Consider the following 20,794-nt stretch of genomic DNA (forward strand, 5'->3'; position numbering starts at 1 on the left):
TCAATCATCTGCACAACCCTAGTAGTTTGAGTCCAATTAATTTACTGACAGGGGTAAAAACATGAGCTCCTTGACATAAAATAAAGTTAAAGACTAAATTGACTGATAGCATTATTGTTGTCATTCAACCACTTTCTATAAAAATCATGATTATATCGTTTATGAATTACATGTGATCAAAAAATCTGATAGTGTGACAAGCCTAGTTTAACTGTACAGCTCCTCTGGCTCTATGTTGAGGAACAGCCATCAGAAGGCTGTATAGAGGTCACTGCTACGGCCAACACACGTCCAACACAGAATTCACCACTTCTGATTGGCCAGCATGTCTTCATGGTGGGTGGTCATATCGCCACCTGTTGCATCGGCATATTCTTGACAATGAGATTTTATCGTCTGGTTAAATAAACATTTTTTTGTTTTGTTTGTGTAGACGGGATTCTTTTTTAAGATCGAAGGAGGGAAGCCCCTGTTTTGATAAACACCAGTGTGTGTGAGGACTAGGGCTCAGTTTGCAAAGTTAGCACATGGCAGCACTTTCCCAGGCTGCTAAATTGCTGATTTTACGGGAGAAGAATGACGCTGCTCATTCAGAAGTTGTTTTTTTTTTGAGTCTTCACACACCCAAGTGGTCTTTATTTAATTTTGCTGGTAGCTCTGAGGAGCAAAATGTGCCCAGAATTCCACTGAGTAAACCCTGATGCAGTCACAGTCTCCACAGAGGAAGTCTTGTATTAGTCACCAGAGGCTTTGCCCGAACTGCCAGTGATTAAAGTCTCCATTATAATTTCACCTCTTCCAGTTTCCAGTCCGCTGCCTTTACCAATACCTCCAAGACCAAATGAGTCTTTAAGGGATCATTTCAGTTTAAAACAACTCTGGGTTTCATTTGTATGGTTTGGGGCGATTTTAGTTATTGCTCACAATCGTGTTGTACCTACTGCAGTTATTGCTGAAATCAGGGGAAATGGTGACAGCACCACAACAAAATGTGATGATGCAAGGGATAAGTGGTTGTATGAAAAGATATGTTGTAAACAAGAGTCCAGCCACTATGAAGCAATCGGTCTTCAAATACAGAAGGATGCGGCCCTTGATTCGAGACATAGCCTGTATGTTACAGTTGAATGCAGATATTGATCTAGTAAATGAGATATGTTTAAAAAGACTAAACACTTAACAGTTAAGTGTTAACACAGCGTCTCTCTACCTTCTTTTCATGCTGGCTGCCCAACAATGTAATACATATACTATGTAATGTATTACAAGCATCCAACAGTAACTTTATGTTCAAAGTGTCACTGTTACCAGAATAAATGATTTCCAAAACCAACACACATGCGCACATAAAGTCCAACCTTACCGTGTCCTCAGGTTCCCTGGGCTGGACGCCCCATCATATACAGACAAGAGGTCAAAGTCCTCCTCCAGGGCGAAGCCTTGAAACACCAGCTGTATCCGGTTGTGCTCCGCCGCCACGATCACCCATGTACAGTTGGCGTAGTTAGGATAACCGTAAGGGTAGCCGGGGCTCTCTATCGTCCCATTGGGACTGTTTAGTGTGTAGCTGCAGTTTTGAGCTGCGGAGAGAGAAAAAGGGAAAAGGTGGTTATTTATTAAAAGGGTTTAAGACCTGTTCGAATAGCTTGCACTGTGGAGAAATTATGAGTTTTAAAAAACCCCGAAAAATAAAAAAAACACTCCTCCGGATCCTTGAATAGAAATGATAAAAATACACACACAAATGCACACCACCAGTCAAGTGCTGCAACATCCATTATCACCTACAGCATGCAGCACAAGCCGTTAACACAGCGGTGCTAAATGGCTCACGACTCTCCCATCTTTCGCCACCTCCATCATCACACACTTGTTCACTCACCACATTAGTAATAGGTTCCCACATTAATACAAGAAAGAGCTGGGGGAGAGAAGACGGAGGGCAGCAGGGGAGGAGACACACGCGCACACACACACACACACACACTTGAATACCACAATTATAGTACTCATCTTGCATGTTTCTTTCGCAGGCGCTCAAACCGCCTTCAATCTAAAACTTTAATTGCGTGTGTTGCCATTCATCACCACTGAGAGTGGGGGTGGGTGTGTGGCACGCGAGCTCTGAAGGCGTGTGTGTGTGTGTGTGAGTGAGTCTCCCACTGATGTGAGCACAGCCCAGACTTTTACTCAATGTTCATCAAAGGCATTTAGTTGTAATTCATCACTAATGTGGACTGATGTGTGATTGCACTTTAAAAAATTGTGCAGCTCCGTGTGTTTTCAGTGTGGATTCTCAGTGCTGGTGCGCAAATTAATATCTGCAGGGATAGCATCGTGGGTAACTAATTACAACTAATGGTCACGGCTTTCTCCTCCGATCAAACATGTTGATTTTGGTCCAATCCCATTTCACCCCTTGGCCCTTCCCCTTTGTTTTGCGTGTCCCAGTGTAGGGGTAGGCTGTCCCAATACCTGTTGGGACGGAGGGGCAGGGCTAAGGGGCTTTATAGCCCTCCAAACGGAGATCTTTCAGACCGACACTTCAAACAAAGGGGGACCCAGAATGCCTTGCGAATCACCGGCAAGCTGGGAGGGAGACCCACAAATGTGGTATTTTCTCCATTAATAAGGATTACAAAATTATGACAATGATTGTAATATATCATTCCAATGTATTATTGCAATTTCTTAAAAAAAAGATTGCGAGCGCGCTAACGTTAGCATGCTAGTGTTCTTTTTTTTTTGCATGATAATCCTGTATTTCCATATCATTTCATACGGCAACCCCCATCGAAGACTACTGACGACGTGTCGGGTTTTTTCGCGACAACTAATGATGATGTAATGGCTTCTTGAAGTGCTGTCACAATTCGTAGGGAAAGATTTCAACCACTACCCCTTGTGACTCCGTATCAACGGGCCAAGATAACCCTCGAAAATAAGGGGTAGGGGTAGGGCCAAGGGGTGAAATGGGATTGGGCCTTAGTCTCTTCAGTCGTTAGTCTGTCATACAAAGATGACAAGAATAGTGAAGACGGAATAATGAAATCTAAACACCGCGGACATGAGCTGTAGCGTGTGACCTAAGACTGCAGGAATACGCCGCATGCAGAGTTGATTCTCCTTTGAACAAAAAGCCGAACGCAAGCTCAGTTAAGGTCACACAAAAGGAGCCTGAATAAATGAGCATCCTCACAGAGGTACTAAATTAGATTGTCATGCAAGAATACATTCTATTTATACAAACGATCTGTATTTTCCCTTTTGTTTGCTCCAGCCACAAACCTGAATCATAATGCAGCCTGATTAAAATGTAATTAGGAGGATATAATTGGAGGACATCTGTTATCAGGGTAACCCACATTATTCAACACAAACAATGCAGCGGTAGATATACAGTTCTTGTGGTGTTCATTTGTATCCCCACCCACAACCGTGTAAATGTCTATAGCAAATCGATGCAATGGAAACGAGCTCAACTACCTGAGGGCATTAAAAAAAACTGGAATCTTGAGTAAACACACTGCAGCTTTGAAACATGTAAAAGTGAAGCCGGCTTTGTTAAATCCCCTTCAGGGGAAATGTGAGTATCATTGAATAATTGAACGCTTGTGAAACACACAGATTCTGTGCTACTTTGTGTGCTCGCTCTCTGATGGGACGAAACAAGTCCCAAAGATCCAAAATCCCTCCCTCACGTCTCGATAAAACCAACAGTGGTTTACAGGTAGAGGAAAGTAATTTGCATTCCTTTCAGTGTTATAACACAACTGAAATAAATAAAAGTTTTTTTTTTTTTGGGGTCTTCTTTTAAAAGAAAGTACAGAGAGAAAAATAAATGACAGAAAAGCATTACAGTATGAACACGGATAATCCCTGGTTAGCCAGATGAGCAAACGCTGGATTTGTTTTTCGCAGCAATAATCAAGGCTGTTGTTTACGATTTCAGGGTCTATGTGGCACATTTATGAATTCTGAAATATCGTTTATGAAAAAAAGCAGCACACAAACTAACAAAACCAATATTAGCTTTTTGTTTCTGGTCAGCGCAACAAATCTGTATCACAATACGTTTATTTTTAATTTTTTTTGGTGGGCTGGGGGAAAGGGGAGATGTCAGGAGGTAAAGATCCACATTGTCTGGATGGCATCAGCATCAGCATCAGCAGCAGGAGGATAATAGCATCTCCAGTCACAGTACATCCATCATGCCACTGTTGACTCCCCGGGGCCCGTCTCAGCAAAAAAACCTGGTAGGGGCCTCTCGCCCGTCAATCTTCACCGCTTCATACGTGCTTGACCTCTTCCAAAAGATGCTAATGTGCTCACACTTGAACCCACGGACACGTCAATACACTTGCGCCAGTTGTTGCACTGAGACTTCAGCTCTTTTGTTTGGCGCTGAGATCTGTGTAGTGGAGTTTTGGAAACCAAACGAACAACACCGTGTAAAATAAGACCGGTATTAACAGTGCGTGTGTTATAGAGCGCTGAAAATAGCATCATCACAGTGTGGGCTCGCGTTTCTTCTCTTCACCTCCCTCGTCTCTAACCACCGACCAGCGGCGAACACAAACAGACCGGAGCGAGCGCTATCGCCGTCCGATCTTGCATAAAAGCCTTTAAATAGGCCCAACGAGAGAGCATCCACACCCGCCATTACCAGCAGGTCAATACTAATATCCAAGTAAAACCTCCACCTCCAACCCTCCCGCCTGATTTTCATATACACAGCCCGGTCAATAAACCCTCATCATCTCCTTCATTACCAGGCCTCTATCAGACAAATGCCAATCAATGGCTCACGATGGCAGAGCTTGATAGGGGTCAGAGTGGACTGTGCACCGCTTGTACATAGGTAATGAGTTGGGTGGGTGTGGGCTGGGCTTGATTACAAAACAATACCAGCAAGGTTAAAATGGCTGAACTTTTATTGTTATCATAAATATCATCAGTCTCGGGATTTAACTGAAACGCTACGGTTAAGAAATTACTCTTTGACACTCAAGACAAAGCTCTCGGTGTTCAAAATGAATGTTTTTTAGATTGTAATCGACCCGGTGAGTTTGAGCAGCAGAAGTGAAAAACGCCAGGGTTCATGTGTTATTAGGGGGATGGAACATGTTGATATATACGACAGGTGATCAACCAAGCAGCCGAGCGGTTCCTGTGTTTTATGGGTACAATTAAGCGGAGCCCAAAAATAAATAAATAAAAAACTCATGACAAAGAATCTACTCAGTCTGCCAGAGCTCGGCCAAAATGCTATTTTGAAGTGGGCGCACCTGTGCCAAGTGACCGACGCTTAAATCGATAATGACGCACGCAATCTGGGATGAAAAACAAGGATGGCACTTTCAGAGAGTTTTTGGGGGTTTTTTGTCACGTTTTATCCTCCCTGAAAAAAAACGGGATGCTGAGAATCGAGTTGGACACAAAAAAAACCCAGACACATCAAAGTTCACTGGAGAACTCACATTTGCGGACATTAGGGACTGATTTACAGCATCATCAAGTTTTAATTTCCACATTACGCAGTGATAACGGGGATGTTAGCCAGATGTTTGTCTGCTGCGCTGTCGAGTCACACTGATCCATATTCTCCTTGGATCTTTGCAGCAGTAACTCACAACACAGTTTACCATCATATAAGATACAAGTGTGGTGGAGGAGGTACACACGAGGCACATAAATCTCCACAAAACCCAGAGCCTTTGATTAAGTAGATCCAGCACTCGGAGCCTGGTTGAATTATTTAAGCCTCGCCCAGGGTGCATTATGAAATTAGCTGCTGGGAGCTGGTGACCTACTCTGAAGCCCCTCAGTTTAAACCTATAGGGAAGAGCCCATCCTGCAGATGACCCCAGTGACACACCATAAAGACCCTTCAAACAGACTGCTGGCAGTGCTGTTTTAGCCCAGTTAGACCACCGGCAAGGTAGAAGGTCATATTTTCTCTAAGTTGTGTGAGTTCAGGTGAACAGCATGGTACAGGAACTGCTTCAATGTGATGGTTCAGCAAAACTGCTAAACTAGTTCCAGTGGTTTTATTCCACAGCATGTGTATGAGGAGTATTTGCATTGCCTCGTACGGGAATGTTAAACTATAAGCTCGATAACTGTGGATGTTCAACAGATATGTTGTCCACTGCTTAGCCCCACTGTGCCACTGGCAGCGTCCGCCTGGCAACTCCGGCGTGCATGCTGCCAAATAGGTGTCTGACCTTGCCGGGGCAGCGCTCCAGGTGTGTGTGTGTGTGTGTGTGTGTGTGTGTGTGTGTGTGTGTGTGTGTGTGTGTGTGTGTGTGTGTGTGTGCAGGTGCTATTGTTTGATTTGCCAGGGCAGTTGTTTAGTAGCGGGGCCCACAGAGCTGCTGCAGTGCGCCGTGACACTTTGATGAATCGATGGTCACTGTGCTGCGCTCAGGCAGGACAGCAACCCCTTAGAGCGGAGGAGGGGGACAGGGAGAGAGCCAAAGAAGAAAGAGGGAGAGGTGGCGGCGACATAGGCTGAGAGACACGGCGTTGACTGACTGACTATATGGATGTTTGAGAAAAGCTGTAAGACATGACATGGGAAATAATAATAATAATAGAAGCAAAGGTGAGGTGAGGGACAGACTAGGGGGGGAAATGCTCAAAAATAGCAGCGGAAAAAAGGGAGAGTGGGAAAGTAAGTGCTTGTCAGAAGGTCAACGAGAGGAAGAGCAATAGCCAGTGGGCGTAAATGAGTTGGAAAGAGGAGGAAGGCTATATCGGAGTTGTTGTGTTTTTCTTTTTTGAAACTATTTTTTGCATCTTGCTGCTCTTGTGCGTCGAGGTCACAGCAAACAGCAAGTGCGACATTCATAGCAAGATCGAGCTTAATCTGCACCGTTAGCTAAAGCTAGAGGTCTACTGGGGGATCAGTGTGTGTGTGTGTGTGTGTGTTTGTGTGTGTGTGTGTGTGTGACTGTAAAGTGAGGTGAGTGCGAACACATTTCTGTACACAGAGGTATTGGTTGTCTGCACATGTATGAGTGTAATCCCTATACCCTGACTGAGTACGGTGTGACATATCCTCATGTAACTGCTCTGCTGAGATACAATTACACCGACTACAGTGACGCTCAACAGGAGGAAATGATATCTTGGGGAACATAATCCCAACGCCGCATTCACATAATGCCGCAAAGACACAAACAATAGAGGCAATACGGAAGTACAAATCTCCTTTCTGGGCCCTGTCCCCCTTTTTTTTCTCTTTCCCCTTGTTGCTTTATTCATCCCCGCTTCTGTCTCGTCTCCTCATCTGCAATTCAAGTTTGCTTTTGGACAAAAGACAATTTTGCAGGGAGCGTCCCGTTCCTCTAGTCAATAATAGAAACGCCTAAAGTCTAAAGCCTCGCATGAGGGGATACAGCTAAGAAGGAAGTTATTGTTAGAAGTTAAAGAGAGGTCCCTTGGAACTTCAGCACAGTGAGTCTGTGACACTGACATTAAATGTAAAGCCGCGATTTAGAAATACTAAAGAAAATATATAGAAATTATCAATCAAACGCAACAGGAAATTATTGTTGCACTTGCTGTCCTAACATGTGCAGTATATTTTAATACAGTTATAACACCTGGAAGTATCACTACTATTATTATCAGTCTGACAATCAATCAACCTCAGTTTATTTCCTGTCCACAATCACAGAGTGTTTGCTCATTGTGGCAACTGCTGGCAATCGTGAGACATAATATTGTAAGTGCCTTGGCTTCAGATAATGCATGTTCTGATTTGGCGCTGTAAAAAATAAAATTGCACAGCTGAAATATGGAGTTCAGCTCTTTTTCTTAATTCTCAAGGGGAACCATTAAGCCTTGATATATGGGGTCCATCAGGAGCCATATACATAGCAGGAGCGTCCCATGGGAGCAAAACATGGAGTAATTTCCAACCCAACAAGTGAGTCCCAGGGGGTTTATTGAGTAACAAAGCTGTCTAATATCACATCCAATTTACCCCCATGAGTAAACTTCAAACAACCAAATGTTTTGAGTGTGTGTGTGTGTGTGTGTGTGTGTGTGTGTGTGTGTGTGTGTGTGTGTTGTGTGTGTGTGTGCGCGCGCCAGTAACTGCCTCCCTGCTGTGAAGATAAACCCTTCCGCCCCATAGATCCTCTCAGCACCACTATTTGTCTCTTGACGTGTCAGCGCGTATGTGCGCCTTGACCGCATCATATCCAAATTAACCTCTAGATGGCCGCCATTAAAATGGAAATAGGCAAGCTCAGCGATCCTGCTCGCCTCAATACATTAGGCTAATGTCCGGGCCAGGACCACAACGTCTGCCATTACAGACAAGCCAAATGCAGTGGAAGGCGCTAGTGATAGGCTCCCTCCCACTGACTTGCCCCCTCCACCGCCACTCCGAGGTCGTTACCACTGGGATGAATGGTAAATGTTGTTTTCTTAAAGGGGCAGCAAAGCTCGTGCTTCCATAATGGTGCACATGCAAAGCTAGGGACGGTCTTCTGCATGAATGTGAGATTATCTTTGCAAACACACAGAGAGTACTCAAGCAAGCATACATGGATTTTCCACAATACACTCAACTGTAAATTAGGGAACACAAATCTGTGCCACGGTGACAACGCGGCTGCTTTCTATGTGGTGTTGTCCCAGTTGTGGCGCTCACATCTAGGACTGTGGCTGTTTGTTTTTTTCAAGATCTGTTGACGCCTATGGCAACACGTAGTTAATACAAACGCATTTACAAAAACCCGAACACACATTGTCACAACAACATAGCTGGGGGGCGAAATGTGTGGGGTTAGGACATAAACAACACCCACGTGCAAAGTTTAAAGCCTCAAAGAAAATGGCTGTATGCTGAAACACAGTAAAGGCAAGCGTGCAGAAACGCACACTTGCGAGAGTGCATGCGCACACTGCTGCCTGGCGAAAGAAGCACAATGGAGCATGTGTCCTCTCAGACAGAGAGGAAGAGGAGGGGGAGGAGGGCAGGCAGTTCCTTCCAGCTGGGTCATATTTAACCAGTGGTATTACGATGCCAGCCAAAAGGACCTGCAACGTAGCCACCCACCCAGCAAGAGAAAAAACAGCCACCCACACACTTTGACACAATTTCAACCCATCCTCTCAAAAACTCAACAATACACCCAGTTCCAACACTGCTTCAACTGAGGGAAAACTGTGTGGATTCTACATGTTTTTCTCCTCAGTCCTTGTCATCGATAAATTCAAATCGCCCTGTGGTAAGTTGGGGTTACTGTGAACAACGCAGGGGCCTCATCCACAGGCGCACCGAGGTTTCCAACTGATCAATGGAAAGTAACCCCTTCCGAGTCAAAGGCACGTTACAGTCGATGTTCCTCCCTTTCTGAAAGACCCTGTTGTTCGCAGGAGAGGTTATTCAGCTCTGATAAAGACGCGCCTCCCACACACAACACAGTGAGGTGGGATGCCTGGAGAAATGTGTGTGTGCGTGTGTGTAAGTGTGTTTTTTTTATGTTTATGCGTGTGTGCGCATTTGTATTGATGAGGAAAAGATGAGGTTTCTTTAAGAGAACGTGAGGAGGAGGAGATAAGTGCAGTTCAAAGAGTCTCATTCACTGATCTCGTCGACTAAGTTTGAATGCTGTTTCCATGACAACGGGGATACAGGAGAACACATATGAAGACAAATCGCCAACCTCAATTACTTATTATTGCTCGAGTCTGCCTTAACACTTAATCTCACACATGCACACAACCCCCACACGGCCGTGCATAATACACCCGTGCGTCCTAACACACACACACACACACACACACACACACACACGGTTCATGCCTCAAACAGCTTCTGTTTCCTCATCCTGTCACCCTGCTACTTATAGAAAAAAAGCATAGTTATGTTTGACGCTAATGTGCGACACAGCGGAAGTCAATTATCACCTCATTTTCATTCCCCTCACATCTGACAGCCAGGCTCTCCGAGGTACTTTTGACTCAGCCTATGCTGGAGAGCCATTGCTTTTTATAGGTCTTGTCTTGTATTTGCACTTAAAAATACACTCTCTGGACTCAAGCATCCATTTTACCTACTAATCCAAATCCGTCTGTCGGCCTGCATGTGGAACGAATATCTCGACAGCGGTCCATCTTTTCAGTTTCACCCTTTTTGTATTTTTAAGGACCCAAGGGAGTGCAATGTTTAATTTGGTGCAATTTTTGCACATGATAAGTTCTATATCAATAAAAATGTAATTAACAGACAAACAATGCTTTGCAGTCAGTGGGGGCGGGACTTAACAGGCAGTCTGTAGAGCAACTTGAACATATCTTCTTCTCCATCCTCGGATAACTAGAGCACTGTGAGGCGACTGGTGCTCTGCAGGCCGAGGCAGAGAATTGAATCTTTCACCGACCCATGATGAACGTGCACTTTAAACATCATGGACAGCTCAACATAGAAATAATCCCCCAAATTACCATAATTAAAATCTTAAAAACTCAAAACTTCTCACAAGAAGCCACATCAATTAACACTGTTACAGGCAATACAAATTAAGACAATACGGGGGAATCTGGAGCATTCGAATTAGGGGACTTTAGGGGACTTTATTAAAGTAAGAGACCTCAACCTACCGATCAGTGTGTGTGTGTGTGTGTGTGTGTGTGTGTGTGTGTGTGTGTGTGTGTGTGTGTGTGTGTGTGTGTGTGTGTGTGTGTGTGTGTGTGTGTGTGTGTGTGTGTGTGTGTGTGTGTTCATGGACATCTGATCCTCTATCAGCAGTGTGTGTTTAACCTGAGAGGAAGCACTGATCCAGGGGTCAGGTCATGATCATCCCAGCAGGATCGTTGTATCGGACGATCAATCAGCCTCATCCCAACTAACTGTAAATACACTTTGACCTTTCAACTCAGAACCTAACTGCTCCCCCAGGAACACTCCAGTGTCAACTGAAGACTACATGCATCACACTCAGGACATAGTTTAAATAACAATAATAACTACTGATTCACATAATGTTTTATGACATTGAATTTCCACACTGCCAGTTGCCTTGGATTTGAAAAACTTGCATTAGTAATGTGCGTGTTCATTGAAGTCAATCAATATTTCTTTTTTTTTTAATTGTGAGACAAAAATACTTATCTTAGCTTGTATCAAATAAGCATTGAAGTCTACGATAATTATTTAAGATAATACAATCGATAAATACATTTTTGATCATTCAACCCCTGAGACATTCCAGGTACAGTTTATTTTTGGCCCAGTTCAGATCTGGTATTAACATCCGTCCTGGGAGATCCGATCACAAGTGGACAGCTTAAAGCTCTCGTCTGTTCACACCTGGTATTAGAATGCATCCAGATGTGTCTCCTGGGACCACTTGTGATCGGATCGCACTTCTCCGCTTTATGTGCAAATGATCACGTACAAAATGTGTGTTCGCAAATTCCAAATTTGATTGTTTTTACCCAGTTTGACTTTACAGATATGTTGGATGACAATGTTTGTGAGAGAGAGAAAGAGAACCAGCTCTGCTATGAAGACATATTTTACCAATTTAAGAAAAGTATCAGTCATGTGTTGGTCAGTGTTGATATTGGGCTGGTAGCTACAAACAAATCAACATATATGGACACTGAGAGGCAGAAATTCACATTCAAACTGTAGCAGGTCAGAAGACATGAGTCAGCGGTTCCCAATTTGTGGCCCAGGACACATTTCTGTTCAAACAGCAAAAAGAAAAATGTCCGAATGGGTCCCAGATCACCTCGTAATGTAAATCTGATCGATCGGATCTCAGGACACATCTGGGCGAGTTCAGACCTGCCCAGTTGTGATTGAATAACTCAAGACAGATGTTAAAACCAGGTCTGAACAGGATAATTTGAGATTAGCAAGCATTTGTAAATTAAACATCACTTTACCCTTTATCTCTCTCTGCTCCGACAGATACTGTGTCCGGTCCGTTTCAGCAGTAATGACGTCAGATGCTTTCCACTCACTTACGCTTATTGGGAATTTATATCCTCAGTGGCAGCAACACACGAAACATGAGCCAACACACAACTGGTGATTAGATTAACCTCTCTTAGTAGTGACTATAACATACGAGTGTCACACCACGTTGATCCTAATACGCTGAGATTTACAAATGAGCCAGAATAGACATGAATAAAAATAAAATAAATCAATCCAAAAACTAAAAGTGGACCCGACAAGTGTAGAAATACAAGGCTCTCCACCTCCCCCTCTATCCACCCCTACATGATGACTCTACCTCTTTGCCAGAGATGGACCACCGACAGATTACCTATACGTTGAATAGAGAGGGACGTGGTACAGGGAAAGGTAGGGACAAGATACCTCCTGCCCAGGATCTAATCTTCAATCTCTGGGATCACTGGTATCCGATAAGAACAGTGTAAATCAGGAAGCTGAAGAATCCCCTGCCTGAGCGTTGTGTCTGTACAAGACGGATGGGGCATCTACATCCGTCTCTCAGGTTTCTGGGGATTTACAGTAACTGGAGCAAATTCCCATGTCTGATAACAAAGAGGAGAATCTGAATCAAGATTGAGACTTTGCTTTCATACCCTGGCTCGGGGGGGATGTAAGCTCTGGATTTTTGGGGTATTATTTATCGTGACATTGGGTTATCCAGGGAAGATTGACAAAGCACGTATGTTCCTTTCCTGACACGTCTTGTCCAACAGCAGTTACAGGGCGTGCACATCTAAGAGCTGACCAGTACAACAGACACCCTGGACAAGATATTAGAATAAGGGAAAGTTAAATGAAAATCACGTTTGCCTGAAGAATCACGTACCCTGAGAAGGCACTTTGCTATAACCTTCCATCCAGTGTCTTTAAAGGAGCTGGAAATGCTAATAGCAGATAGCTGCTGTTAAACAGAACGACTCAGGGGAGTGTGTTTTGAATGTGAAGCACGAGCGCTGCCAGAGCAGAGCAACGGTGCTAGATTTATATTCCCTGCATACGCAAAGCAGCCAAAATATACATTTATTAATTTGATGCCGAGCTCAGGGACACGCTGGGAGTCATATTTGAAGGAAACAAGAGTATTTCTCATTTGTTTTCCGACAAGGTGTTTCGCTGCTTGTGTTCGATGTGAGCTGCTGACTTTACAACCAGAGTCCTTGGATATATAAATGCCTCGGTTTGAATGTGTACGCCTCATATGTAATGAAAGCAATCCTTTTTTTTTTCTATAATGGTAATACCATCTAAATGTAATACCGTTGTTAAGTCCAATGCATTCTCACTCCCAACTCATCACACACAGAAACACCTTTCAATGTGCAGGGTACACTACAGAAATATTAAACTTACAAACACTTGTGTGGAGGCACTGACGGTGCTTGGTTAGAGCTCTGTCTCAATTCAAAGGCTGCGTCCCTCTGAGGCTGCATTCGAAGGCCCATTGTGTCACAGCGGTGTGACTAGGCTGTCCTCTTCCGAAGGCTCCTTCCAACGCGGCTGAACAATGGGCTTCCATTCCGAAAAAACAAAAGTCCAACCTATCCCAGGATTTAACTTGCTTCAGTGATGAGCTGTTTTCCCAATAGGTAATGTCGCCGGCAAGACGTCCCTTGCTTGGGTATCACGCTTCAACTGAAGAGCTAACGGTACACATACCAAGGGGCATTAAGACTTTCTCATTGTTTCCAACTTCAGCTCTGTTGCTGGGCAAAAGCCATAAGGGCTTGATGACCTGGGGAAGCCGATCACAGAAAACTTTTGTAGACCAGGCTTCACAGTCTATGCAACCAAGGAACCAGTTGGTCTCCGTGGGCCGGGTAGACAGAGTCCTCCACAACTATGTTTAAGGAAAGGTTGCAGTGTCCTTTAATCAGGTTTTCTGCAGGTTTGGGCAACTTAAATTTGAAGACTTTTTAAGACTATAATGAATGAACTTTATGACCTGTGTCAAGTACCACAGACATAGAGGAATACCTAGAATCCAGAATTACTTACACTTCCCGATAATTGAAGATACGGTAATTAAGGTTGATGGGTGAAGTGTGAATGGAACTTTAACATAATTAAGACATACCTAAATGTATGTAAGTAATACTTTAACATGTTTTAGATGTTTTTAGGGCTAAAATTCAGGTTATTGAATAATGTACTTTTTAAGACCAAGAGGAAACCTTGGTAATACAGAAAAAGTCCACTGTGACTTCAAAACCACAAAGCGGTCTCGCCTCTTATCAACAGTCTGTGGTCTCCTTCAGTCATGTGTCAACTTTAAACTTGCAGCAGAGAACAGTGGACATCATTCAGACCCCCTACACATAGAAACATGATGCAATGTTACCCAATAAGTTAAAAAGGGAAGGACACCAAAGGGTTCCAAACAAAGCACAGTGACACTGTGGGAGAGAGAGTGTTTGTGTTTACTAGAAGAAACAGCAGAGGAAGCCATCGCACTTTATTGAAAAAGAATTGGATGTTCCTCATCATCTCACTGAGTGCCTCTTTAATCAAGAAATTCTGCACACGTGCATCCAGCTAAGTTCACGAGGTCTAATGATTCAGTTTGTGTTATGAGCATGTGCGTATGTGAGTGTGTGAGTGTGCTTATGTGAGTGTGTGTGTGTGTCAGCGGTGTGGTTGTGATCAGTGTGACGAAGCACAGTGACAGAGCTCTGGCCATCTGGAGACAGATGACAGTGTGAATCATCAGAGAGGAGGATGGAGGAGGAGGTGGTGGTGGTGGGATGGAGGGAGGGAGGGAGGCGAAGAGGAGAAGGTACGAGGGTAAGACAGAGAGAAGAGAAGCATGACGCATCAGCAGGTAGGACGGGAAACAAGGGGAGCTGACGAGGACGAAGCGCTCGGATCATCTGAAAGCTGCGTACATTCTGGCATGCACGCACAAGCACACACACACACACACACACACACACACACACACACACACACACACACACACACACACACACACACACACACACACACCGTCTCTCAGTTGCCCCTTTTGAGTTAGCTAATGACCTGCTTGTCAACACTTTAGTCTAATCAGCCTGGAGTGAATGGGGATGGCAACTCACAGACTCATCCAAACACACCCATACATGTGCCCACAAGCTCACTTACATGCTGTTAGATGTGGAAATAGGAGTCTGCTTGATGCCTGATAAGAAATTGAGCCCTCCAAATAGGTCACTTACTAAAGAGAGGAGAAAAATCGCCCGGCACTCAAAAGGCACAGAAACACAGGGCCCAGATTATCTCCCAGCTGGTGTGAGCTTATCACCGCTCTACTTCAACAGTTGTCTTCCTCCTCTGCCTCTTATTACCTCTCCCAGTAAGTTCCTTCCCTGCTGCTCCACTGTTTTCTTCCTCCCTGCTCCTCTATATATCCATCTTCAACTTGACCACCGCTCACTCCCCACCGCGCCCTCTGCTCTGTGCAAGTAGGCAAAAGCAGCATCTGGGGCGATACACGCCGACTCTGGATCCCGCACATTCCTCAGTTTTGAGTAAATACATAATGTCATCTGATTCTTAGCTCCCCGTTCCTTCCTTTATTGCTCAACGGTGAATATAGAGAGCAGATGGGAGACAGGAAGAAATGGAGCGTGCAGGTAGTTGAGAATTTGAGATTGAGAGTATCCGGCAGGTGGGAGCGGGACAGGTGAGGGGGAAAAAAAGACAGTGAGGCACCATTATAGACAGAATCAAAACACAAATGAGGCACTTGGGACATATGGACGGATTTGTGTGAAGGTTTGGTTATACTAGGGTGTCATAAGACATATGAACAGCTGTGTTCAGAAGACCACAGAACTATCTCCAGTTTAGCTACCACCCGTCGTTGTTAGGGAGCTACTACAGGTGTGGTGATTTACAGAGGAGTTTGGGATCTTCCTGGATCTTAGGGTGAAGATCCGTCTGACAGATTTAAATAATAAGGACGTAAATCAGCTGTGACACATTGTGAAGGTGGCTGATGAGGTCATGGGCATTCCACATCCACATAGCCAACTTGTTTTAGCCCCAATTTGGCCGACACTGCCGCTGTGTCATCCGGCCCACATATCATGTGGAATAATGGCACTGGGGCAGCCCGCTCCTGTTTGCCAGATCTGGCGAGCTTGCCAAAAAAGGGCCACATTTGTTTTGGGGTATTTGGGCAGCAGTTACTATTTTACAAGTGGGCCACATCCATTTTGTCGAGGCCAAAAGAAAGCTAGAGGTGCTGTATCATTGCCTGAGGTGGCCCACATGATGTAAGGAAAGGTCATTCCGCACAAATCACTCCCTGCACTGAGTTTGAAACTCTTCTTTCAGGCCGGATATTAAGAGCAGCTTGTTATAAGTGCAATAGAATTAGAAAAACATGTGGTCCCCATTCAATAAACCTAAACATGATATTTGTATGCATCAATTCTACTCATTGCAAGGTCTGACCAAGACTGTGGTGTGGTCGTGTTGCACTTTGGTTAGTTTGTTTAAAGTAGACATATTAAGAGCATATCTGTATTTGTATTCTAGTATGCAGTGTTTTGTTGTCTTCTGCACCTCACTGCAAGTTAAATTCCCACACCTGAGAAGATAAACAACTGAACTCAACTGAGCAGAGTCCCCATAAAAGACGATCTATTACAGTCTGTTAGAGCTGCTTTCCTCAAGAGCCAGTAGACACCTTCAGATTTCTAGTGTTTTTCAGAGACAATGGACGAATGAAAAGCAGCAAATCTTCAAATTTGAGAAGCTGTCGTTATAAGTAACAGCCTCTTTGGCATTTTTACTCTAAAATGTTTGTGAAAAGGATCTGAAGTCCGTGTGTAATTGAAGGTTTAAATGAGGCCACTGAGCTCTCCACCGATGAGCAGCTGTTACTGAGGCTGTTGGCTGCGGGAGCTGTCCGTGGTGCTGAACATTGGCAAACGCAGCAGCGCCTGTCGCTGTCCAGGTTGCTGAAGGTGTCGCCGCACAGTGTTTCTACAGTTTCACTCTAACCCCCGCTTCTATTCTTACACGAGGACACGAGATCGTTCGTTTTCAAGTAGTCACAACTGTTTAGTTTTTTTTTATTGTTTTTATAAAACTCCAAAAACTGATTTGCTGACGTTTTTCTCGCTGCGTCATTGACTAGAAACGCACAGACGCCTCACACACAAACACACACAGACACACACAAACACACACACTTTCCATCTCTTCCTCCCGAAGCCTCACGACTGCAGGAACACAAGCACATGTCATGAAGTTAAAAAAAAAGAGAGAGAGAGATAAAAAAAAAAAAGGAAAGCGAGCATCGAGCCCTCCAGTCCTCATAACATTTCTGCAAGTTTCATCATGAGCACAACACGGTGCCTTTATATAAAAGGGGAGCGTGGCTGAGGGGACAGGACCATGCACGAAGCGTGATCGTGCCTGTAAACGGACACGCTGAGCTGACTGTCTCATGCGCCGCTGACGAATGATCTAATGCAGTCGAGCCGAAACGCGCACGGATGAAAGACGCGCCATCCCCATCTTGCTCGTCCTTTCCTTCCCCACCTTTTTTTTCCCATCCCCGGCCTTTTGCACGATCTCCTCTGCGCGTTTAATAGAATAGAGGTTGATTAACGCGTATTGAGCGACGACTCCACTGGGACAGCTGGGTTTGATCCCACGGAGACGGCGCACTGCTCGCCTCAGATCTCTCTTTCACAGGCCTCTCGCACATCTCTATCATTGCCTGCGCGGCCCTTGGGGGACGATAATAAGGTTACGGGGGGAGTCTAGAGAATCGTTTAAAGGGAGGCTGGTTGACAAATGACGACGGTTGAATATTTAAGAAAAAGGCGCACAGGCCTCATGTGACGCGCATCAAACACGGCCTGCAAAAAAAGGGGGAATGCTTCGTTTCAGGCAACAGCGCAACATGTGTCAGCCATGGCTGGTCAATCAACTGTCCGGCCTCGCTTTGGAGCGTGGAAGTGGAGAGACGCCACGAAACCCCCCCACGGCCTCCCCCTTCCCCCCCTTCCCTCCTCCCCGCTCCGCCTCTCAGCATAGTGTGAGGCTCTGGTGCCGCTCAATGGGAGGATGGGGCAACTGCTGGTGGCAGCGGCAGCGAGGGACGCGCCGGACCACCTCAGCGCCACGGCGTGTGATACACTCCACATGTTTACTGGCACCGTTTAGAGTAAACGCTGTTACTATCGGAGAGTCCGACCGGCCATTGCTCTCAGTAGATATGCGCAATAAGTTGGAGTCGCCTCCAGAATTGGGCTCAGGCGCCAGGAGAGTGCGCAGCGATAATAAAATAATGTCCAAAAAAAGCTCCCTAAAGCGCAAATAAAGCAAGCAGCCTCCCACGGCCACAGCCGCAGTGGGATCTACTCCGCGAGAGTGAAAGTCAAGAGGGAAGTGTGATGGTTTCGTGTGGACAGAGCTGAGTGTGTGATAAACCCACATCTCACCCCAAAACCGTGTGGGTGGTTGACGACGCAAGTTTGATCAGCGGCGGCTGGGGGGGGACGACGACGACAGAGTGGGTGTTGCGCGGTGGGAGACACGAGAGGCGGTCGTTTCGTGGTGAAGAGTAACGCACCAGCTTGGATCCACGCACACGCAGCAGCGATGAGATCATGATACGGCCCACTGTGCTTTGGTGATGCTGATAAAAAAAAAAAAACCCGTGCCTGTCCCAACCCCCACCCCACTCACTCACTCGCTCGCTCACTCACTCTTGTAACTATGCGTTCTCTCTCTCTCCAACCAAAAAGGTACGAGTGGGCGAGCGCGGAGCGATGCCTCGCTGTCAAATCCACACTGTGGCCGTGGCAGTATTCTTGGCTTTCGCTAAAAATAGTTCCCATTCCGCGGGTGTGGAGCCAAGACAGTGATAGAACGGTTGGCTCCCGGTGCCAAAGGACCTGCTCAGGACGACAAAAACCATCGCGGCGCTTCCCCCCTGAAAAGCCCAGGGCCCTAAATCACGACACACGCGCACACACACACACACACACACACACACACACACACACACACACACACACACACACACGAGTGATGGAATTTAGTTTAAAGACAAAGACAAACAAAGCAAGGATCAAATCACGGATCAGTAACTTGGGAGTGATCTTTTTGAGCAACACGCCAGGATTACAAGCAAACTGTCAGGATAATCTGTTGAACGCTGCCTGAGATTTCCATTTGCAATTAATCAAGGACAGAAAGCCAAGAGTCAGTTAATTAGGCCTCATACACACACACACAACACGCACACACGCACACACACGCAGGCTCAAGTGGCCCACACACACATACACACACTGAGATGACAAAAGAGGGGGACAAAATACACACTAACTCTTATTCCAAGGCGTTTAGGGAAAGTGGAGAATCTTAAGGGGTGTCTTATTGTATGGGGAAACTCAGAAGGCACATTCTCTCTCTCTCTCACACACACACACGCACACGCACACACACACGCACACTTGGACCGAACAGCATCATCATCCACCGCCTGCTCCTGCACCTCGGGGGGAGCCGAGCAGGACACGCTGCTGCTGCTGCTGCTGTATAACGTCGCCTCCTCTCACCCGAGAAGCCTCCTGGTGTTTCGGAGGCAACGTTCACACATTCACAACAGCTCGTTTTAACCCGACTCGGCTCCACACAACCGCCTTTTGACGCACGGTCCTGCAAATGGACACGCGTGAGCTGAGTCGGGGATTGTACAGACAGAAGCTCAGGCACCAAAAAGAACCACCTCTTTGTGTATTAATAACTTTGGGCGCTGGGACACCGAGGAGAGGCTGATCCACAATGCGCCTGTATAGGATGGATGTATGTGTGTGTGTGTGTGTGTGTGTGTGTGCGTGCGTGCGGTTGTGTGTTTGCCGATGCTGATTTGCATTCAGTCAGGGATCGGGGAGGGTGGGCGCAGGAGCGTGGGGGTAAACCTGCTGCATTTTTGCATCTCCACAAGCGGCACAGTCGCGGGGGACTTACCCTTCGCCGAGGCGGCCAGTAGCCCCATGTACAAGAACAGCAGCCGGCTCCAGCGGTGCGCCTGCACTCCCGCCTTCATCAGAGCAAAAATCCGTATTCCGTCCCCTCTCCTGCATGCGCATTCCGCTCTCCTCGCAAGTCCCGGTGCTCCGTCCCGATTTGAAGCGGCGGTCATGGCAGGGGCTTTAGATTCTCCTCTCTGGTGTGGCAGGGGGGGCGCGCACGGTGGGTTTTTCCTCAGATGGTCAGAAAGGGGAGATTCACTCGGTGTCGGCGCTGAGAAAAATCCCAATGCATGGAGGAGGCTCGGATCTCGCAGCTGGACTGAACCATGTCATGCGGGGACCGAGGGGTTCAGAGTCTCTGTCTGAAGAAGATAGATTTTCACACCTAAAAGGAGAGGAAGGGGAGAAAGGAGGGAGGGAGACCGAAACGGGGGAGACGCGATTCGAGTGGCCACTGGGCTACCTCACATGCGTAAAGAGGAGAGGGCAAAAATCACGAAAATCCCTCGTCCGCTCCACATAGGCACCTGATAGAACCAGAGAGCGACCAGGAGATCCCTCCTTCCAGTTTATCCCACAGCTTCTATGTCCTTCTCCTTAACGTATCTCCACTTAGTAACAGCAGCATCTGGGGTGCCGATAATCCACGTCTGGAGGTATCGTAGGAACGAAGGAGGAACGGAGGAGACGCACAGGGGCTGCAGGGGGAAAGGTTTATCCGGATCCGAGATTTCCCAAAAAATCGCCTTGTTTCAGAAGTTCTCCACCGACGCTGGGGAGCGCGGTCAGTGCTGGTTGTTGTGCGGAGGGAACGATGCGC

General features: G+C 46.0%; 1 protein-coding gene across 1 annotated transcript in view; it reads right to left on the bottom strand.

Moving 5' to 3' along the window:
- Positions 1 to 20,559, bottom strand: part of csmd2 (CUB and Sushi multiple domains 2) — a 247,752-nt gene extending 227,193 nt beyond the window's left edge. Inside the window, exons 1-2 of the mRNA XM_047344263.1 lie at positions 19,970 to 20,559; positions 1,364 to 1,580 (exon numbers count right to left, since the gene is read on the bottom strand). Of these exons, the coding sequence (XP_047200219.1) occupies positions 1,364 to 1,580; positions 19,970 to 20,144 (392 nt within the window). The 5' untranslated portion in view covers positions 20,145 to 20,559. The remainder of the gene's footprint in view (positions 1 to 1,363; positions 1,581 to 19,969) is intronic.
- Between the last annotated feature and the right edge of the window lie 235 nt (positions 20,560 to 20,794).

This window comes from Hippoglossus stenolepis, chromosome 17 (assembly GCF_022539355.2).
Source record: "Hippoglossus stenolepis isolate QCI-W04-F060 chromosome 17, HSTE1.2, whole genome shotgun sequence".
NCBI classification, from domain to species: Eukaryota; Metazoa; Chordata; class Actinopteri; order Pleuronectiformes; family Pleuronectidae; genus Hippoglossus; species Hippoglossus stenolepis.